Raw genomic sequence first — 7392 nt, 5'->3', positions numbered from 1 at the left:
TGTGGCATTGAATTTTAAAATTATAGGTTAGAAACATTTTTGTATTTGCTCAATGTTATTCCAAGTCTTGAAGGGGTGTTCCATGCCCATGCTATAAAGAATAACAGAGATAAATAAAAGTGTTGAAAATAAGATTTTCTTATGCACATCTGGTGCCTGATGACTCTGGTCCCCTCGGTCATCCCACATGTCAAACCAAAGAAATTAGGATACCATGTTATTACGTTATCTTATAATGTGTTGTTTGACTTGGCCGTGACCTTAAAATTGGATAATAATAATAATAATAATCTCATTGAATATTATATTCAGCCATAAACATCATATCTACAAGTTAATTCTCGCAGTTAAAACACCTTATATTTTGAAAAACTAATTCAATGGCAAACAAATTCAATACCTGATCTCTAAGAACCAAAATGGTGCTAAGGTGTCGTTCTTTTGAGTAGCACCAGCTAAGGAGCTGTTCGTTTTGATTAGCACCAGCTACTCGTTAGAGAACAAAAGCCATCATTCAAATGGCAAAAATGGAAGCTTTGTTTGTTTTGCAGTGGGTACCTTGCTTAACACTCCAGTGAGTACTTTGCCAAACAACCCAGATTTGGTGTTTTGGTAAAGGATCCATATCCAAAGGGGATGGCTTCAAAGAAATCTCAATCAAGAATCTTGAAACCTCACAAATGTTGTTAAAGATAATGTAGTGAAGGGATACCTTCTCACACTCACTGTAGAGAACAAACTAATCATGTTCCAATGATATATCAGGCTGCTCAAAACTCTCATCTGGCATGTGACGGCCTGATCTTACTCTAGGCAAAAGGCTTTTAGCTCAAGCAGGCAAGCTCATCTCAGCGAGCTGCGAGTCAGGTGAAAGGTAAGGTTATCAATTACCAGAATTAGACAGAATAAGGTTATTACTTACCAAAACTAGTAGAAAGATTTTTCTACAAGATCTCACCTGAGCATTTTCTTCAGCTTCGTAGCCAGGCTCTGCAACGTTTACATAGCATTTAGCTGTATCCTGCTGCTTTTCTATCTCCGGAAACAAATTCATGCACATGATTCTTCAATTCAATCCAACTGGATCCTGGAGTCTTTTGCACCCCACTATCTCTCATTCTTTTCCTCACTTTTGACACATCATCCCATCTGCCAGCTGCAGAATAGATATTTGACAACAGCACAAAATTTCCCGCATTTTCCGGTTCCAAAACAAAAAGCCATTCTGCCACAACCTCTCCTAGATCTATATTACAATGAATTCTACAAGCATTGAGCAAGGCACCCCACACAGCAACATTAGGTTTCACTGGCATCTTGTTGATTAGATCGTATGCTTCATTGAGACGTCCTGCTCGACCCAGACAATCAACCAAGCACGAATAGTGCTCCACACGAGGTTTGATTCCATAATCCCTACTCATTTGATCTATGTATTGCCTGCCTTCATCAATCAGACCTGCATGGCTACAAGCCGTAAGGACACCAACAAAGGTAATGTAGTCTGGCTTTGCACCTGCCTCTTGCATTTGGTTAAAAAGTCCAAGGGCATCTTCAGCATGACCATGCATTGCATACCCTTGAATCATTGAACTCCATGAGACCACATCTCTTTCCAACATTTTATCAAACATTTGGCGTGCATCCATGACACTCCCGCATTTACAGTACATATCTACAACTGCACTTCCCACAGAAACATGCGACTCGAAACCGCTCCTAATTATATAACCATGGATTTCTTTAATCTTTTCCAGCGCGCCTATGTTGGCAAATGCAGGAAGCACAGACAACATAGTTACGAAATTGGGTTTTTCCCCTGTCGCTCGCATTTCTCGCAAAAGTACCAAAGCTTCATACTCATGTCCTCTCTGTGCATAGCCAGATATCATTGAATTCCACGAAGTCACATTGGGTATCAAACCCGACGATTCCATTTGGCGAAAAAGTCTCAGGGCTTCTTCTCCATGCCCGTTTTGTGAATAACCCGCAATCATTGCATTCCATGTAACCAGATTCTTTTCAGACATTTTGTCAAACATTTGTCGTGCGGAGTCTGTACACCTGCATTTGGCATACATGTCTACGAGCGCGCTTCCTACAAATACATTCGATTCCAAATCGTTCATTATAACACGATTATGAATCAGTTTGCCCTGTTGCAGAGCTCCCAAATTGGCACACGCTTTGAGAATAAGAGGAATTAGGAAATTATCAGGCTGTAAGCTTGACGATTGCATTTCATAAAAAAGCCCGAGGGCTTCTACACTGCGTCCATGTCTGGCATATCCTCCGATCATAGAAGTCCATGAAACCAAATTTGGCTCTTGCATTTTGTTAAATACTTGGCGTGCGTCATCCGGACTAACACATTTAGTGTACATAATCACTAGTTTCGTTTCTAAAAAACGATTAAACTCTATTCCATTTTTAATTATGTTGGCATGGATTCTCTTACCATCTGTCAGGGATTTCCCGTGAACACAACCCTGCAGCTCCAAAGCGTATGAGACATAGCCGTCATGAAGCTGGCAAATTTGATGTATGTTTGAAGGGATTTTTTTTAGGAACAACAGCGGTGACTCAGTTGATGCTTCAGCGTTAACATGGAGCTGGAGTGTTTTGACAGATGTTTTGAAGATATGATTTGAAAATTTACTCCCTCTATAAAGCAACATTTTTAATAAAAAGAGAAGAGTAGCAGACTCCCATTGTTCAAATTACAAGCTTTCCACTAAAAAGGTTTTGATTTGAACATAGAAAACCTAAATTTTAATGGAGTCCTCTAGTACAAAGCTGATTATTTAACAGCAAGAAAGAATTTTTGGGCGATTTACTTTTCCACGAGTTGTTCATAGAGAATCCAAAACTTAATGGAGATCACTGGCACATATATGGTTTTCCCTACGAGCAGCTCTCTGGCAATAGTTCTTCCATGGATTTCATCCTTTTTGGGAATTTCAAAGTTCGTGAGAGTATGGAGTTATGGTAAATCGAATGAACTAAGCTGACATCATTAGTCTCATGAGAATGAAAAGTCTTGGCATAATACAAAGTTATAAATTAGTATAAACTAGTATAGATTTATTTTAATTCAAGATTTATGAAGTATTAAATTTTGTTTTGATTTTTATATTTGTTATATTTAGAGTTAATATAAATTTAAATTGGTTTAATTATTAATTTTTAAATAAGTTATATTAGAGAAAAATATTATGGTAAAAATTCATGGGTTAAGAATATCTATAATTAGAATCCTAAAATGTTAAACAAAACATTACAATATATCTACTATATTAAATTAAAAAAATTTATGCTTTTAATACTATATTAAGTTAGAAAATTTTATGTTTTTAATACTAAGTTAGAAATTTTTATGTTTTTAATTTTATTTTATTAGATAAATTATAAATTATAATTCATCATGTATGCATTTATTTTAAGTTAATTAGTTGATTTGAGTGATTTGAAAATTAGTTCAAAATTTAAGGAAATAGTAATAACAATTTTATTGAAAATGATTTTTATATTTTTCTAGGTTTATTAATTACTTTGCATTTCTATGCAATACCATTTTTTCTTATTTTATTTAAGTTTATATTTATTTATTATTTATATGAAAGAGCATGTGGCTAAAAATTTATGGATGTGGTTGTTGTTTTGTAATTATAAGTTATTATTTTAAGGAGGTGGAATTGTGGGCTGATAAAGAGTTAAAGGAAAAAGGGAAATTAAGTTATTATAAAGAGGTAATGAAAACAAATCTCAAAATCCAAAATACATCTATCCTAGCTAATGTAAAGAAGAATATAAGCATTGTTAAAATAAGAACAAAATACCATGAGCTCCATAATGAAATTGGGCAATGGTCAATTCCCAAAACACCATGAGTTGAAAGAGTCTATCACTTTTGTGATGTTAGTAGGGTTGAAGATGAAAAGCATTTTCTCTTAGATTGTTTAGCTTATATTCACATTATATCTATCTTTAAAATATTTGTCACACCACCAACCTTCTTGACCTTTTAATTCAACAAAACTATGGTGATTTTGACAAACTTAGTTTAATGCTTTCCAAGCATAGAAATAAAATTCTAAGGATGTTTCCACTATAAATTTTTCCTAGGATGTTTCAAACAGTAAAAAAATTGGGAGCCTAAGGAGAAATAGAGAATTATATGTGGTAAAATTTTCAAATTTGATTCACTGCTATTTTTAAGCAATAGCCCATAGAAATTAGGGTTTATGACTATTTCTAAAAGTAGTCATAAACATGTGTTCTTGGTAAAAACAACCATAATTTTTTTGGTGAAGTTTCAAACTATGAAATTTTCAAGATCCTGAGGAGACCTATCAAAATATTTGTGATAAAAATATTAGGATTTGGTCCACTATAATTTCTAAGGTATGGCCTATGGGAGTGTTCTTTTACTAGTCCTTAAATTAGTCTCAAACAAGTAATTAGAGAATTTTCGCTATAATTTTTCCTAGTGAAGTTACATACTAAGAAATTTTCAAAAACTAGTGGATACATAACAAACTAATTTTGATTAAAATTTCAAGTGTTGTTTTTCTATAGTTTTTGACATATATCCTACATAAGTTAGGGTTTCTAACTAGCCCTCATATTACTCTCAAACAAGTGTTCAATGTAAAAAGAGGTCATAACAGCGTAAAGTATGTCTTGGAACAATGATTATGTTCACAAAAGCAACAAAAGTCGGTCATAAAGACATCGGGGTATGAATTTGAAATTATCTACAATAAAAGGAAAAAAAATATTGTGGCATTCAGACTTTCAAGGAAAGAAAAAAACACTAGAAATTTATTGCATGCTATTTCCATTCCACAATTTGATTGGGTGGAAAAAGCAAAGATAGAATGGAAGAAAGATCAAAAGGTAAGAAAAATTAATGAACAACTATAACAAACCAAAGTGTATTAGATAAAATTGTGTGAAAAAATGTTTTTATGTGGTATCATGATCATATCTATTTATGTAAAAATACCCAACTCAAATAGAAGGTCCTTTTCAGAATTGCACACTTCTCTTATAGGAGGACATTTATAGTTCTTAAAAAATTACCATAGGTTCAAGAAGGATTTTTCCAAGAAGGTTTTAAAACTAATGTTCAAAATTTTGTAGTTGAATGTGTTATATGTTGATAAAATAAGAGAGAGACAATAAAGACTCAAGGTCTCCTAAAACCATTAGCCATACCAAGTCAAGATTTAGATTTAATGGATTTTATTACAGATCTACTCAAGTTGAAAAGTAAAAACATCATTATGGTAATAGTGAATTTATTCACAAAGTATGCTCATTTTTAGTCTCTTTCTCATCGTTTTAAAGCAAGTATAGTAGAAACAACACTAATGGAAACAATTCATAACCTACATAGAATCCCCAAGATTATTGTAAGTGATAGCAATCCAATATTCATTGGAAACATTTTGGACTAAATAAACTTCTTGTTTGGGTACTTAATAGATTCACAATAACTCTTACCATACTCAATTTGATGGGAAAACTAATATTATGAATAAATTTCCAAAAAGATATCTTCATTGTTTTATGTCTAATAAACAAACACAATGGGTCAAGTGGTTTTCCTTAGCACAATGGTGGTACAACACATCTTTCCATAATTCATCAAAATTGTACCCATTTTTGGAACTTTAATCACATCACCCTTGGAAGGGAAAGTGAATCCTCAAATAATGGAGGACCACATAGAGCACCAACAGGAGGTTCTCAAACTATTGCAGGACAACTTGGTTATAGCACATAATAGGATGAAACAACAAGTAGATCAGCATCATAGTGAAAAATAATTTGTTGTGGGGGATTGGGTATTTTTTAGGATATAGTCATTAACGACGTTCTAATGAGTGGCATACTTTGCCCTTTCTTTGTTTATATCCTCTCAATTTTCAATAGAATGTCATGTCTATTTTAGATGGTTGAAAAACCATCACTATTTTCTTCCTACATGAGTTGCAAATACGGCAAAATGATGTTAGAATATAATACTTTTTCATTTTGATTTGAATGCATCAAAGAATCCATTATATCAGTTTTCAACCATCATGTTATTTATAGTTCTTCTCCCTTACACATGGATTCTACAACACTATTCCCAAAGAGATAATAGTTATGTGAGTGATAAAAAATAAGTACCTTCTCTAACACAATCAATGAAATCTAGGGATTCTAAATTCTAGGAATTCTCAAATACTAAAATAAAATAAGCACTGACTTTGGTAATGAATTTTTGTTCTAGAAACTGAAACATCATCATATCATTCACATTATTTAAAGAAATTTCTTATGACAAATAAAAGAAGTAACCAATAAACCTTAGCATGTACTTATGTCATTTAGAGGAATATAATTTGATTCATCCTATCACATCAAAGACCCATTGTTTAGAATATTTTTTGATGACAATGGGTTGTAAAGGCACTACAACCTTCTCTTTCCTTACACATGTTTGAAAAATGTTATACCTTTTGGTTTATAAATGATAGGCTTATAGCCTATCCATTTTACCAACAAAAAATCCTAAGTTTATAAACTCCCTTACTTCCTAGATGTTCTTTCAATACTTAGATATAGACAATTTGGATGAAAACAACTCAGCCAAAGGTTTAGGCTCATGTGCATGTACCAAACTAATTTGAATGCAATAAATCAAGGATTAACTTATTCCACTATCCTTAAGTTACAATGATAACCATCAACATGAAAACCTTTTCTCAATGACCATTCATTTTCTTTGAGATGACCCCACCTCCAAGTATCATAGGGATATTCTCAATCCTTAAATAAACAATTGCAAACGTTTATATAACTCCATTCATTTTGTTTTGGGATAGGCTCACTTCTAAATATCATGTGCATATATTCAAACTTTCAATCAACTTAAACACTAATCACATTAATATGTGTGTGTGTGAGAAAGAGAGAGAGAGAGAGATGAATTCATAAATACTTGGAATGAGACAATTAAAAAAAATGCCAAAATATGTTGAATCATGATATGACCCAAATGCATTGAAGAACAATATGCCTTAACAATAGGAGGAAGGAAGAAATTAATAATTGATAGTTCTATTGGAAAATTATTTTGATGACAATAGTCCCACACTCAACCAACCATCGAAAGAAACCATGAAAATGCCCATTAACCAATCACAAGGGATGTGGAAGAGAGTTATCTCCTTCTCGAACTATGCATGGCATGTATATCCTATGTGTGGCCCCAAGGAAAAGAAATGTGTTACACGCAACCTAGACACACAAGATGTAGTATATGGCCTTAATTGATCTCTTAGGCATTGTGTGCAATATGGATTTATATGCCAACATATTCAAAGCCTCATTTTTAGA

General features: G+C 33.1%; 1 protein-coding gene across 1 annotated transcript in view; it reads right to left on the bottom strand.

Annotated features, from left to right (window-relative positions):
• Positions 1 to 1010: 1010 nt before the first annotated feature.
• LOC149249112 (pentatricopeptide repeat-containing protein At1g20230-like) overlaps positions 1011 to 7392 on the bottom strand; it is a 91848-nt gene continuing 85466 nt past the window's right edge. The window contains exon 4 of the mRNA XM_089451962.1: positions 1011 to 2489. Coding sequence (XP_089308088.1) covers positions 1011 to 2489 — 1479 coding nt within the window. The remainder of the gene's footprint in view (positions 2490 to 7392) is intronic.

The sequence above is a fragment of the Pinus tabuliformis genome, chromosome 7, assembly GCF_031772625.1.
Source record: "Pinus tabuliformis cultivar Carrire ecotype Pingquan chromosome 7, CPIR1, whole genome shotgun sequence".
In the NCBI taxonomy this organism is placed as follows: Eukaryota; Viridiplantae; Streptophyta; class Pinopsida; order Pinales; family Pinaceae; genus Pinus; species Pinus tabuliformis.
The sequence above is the reverse complement of the archived record's forward strand: the minus strand, read 5'-3'. Positions and strand labels throughout refer to the sequence as shown.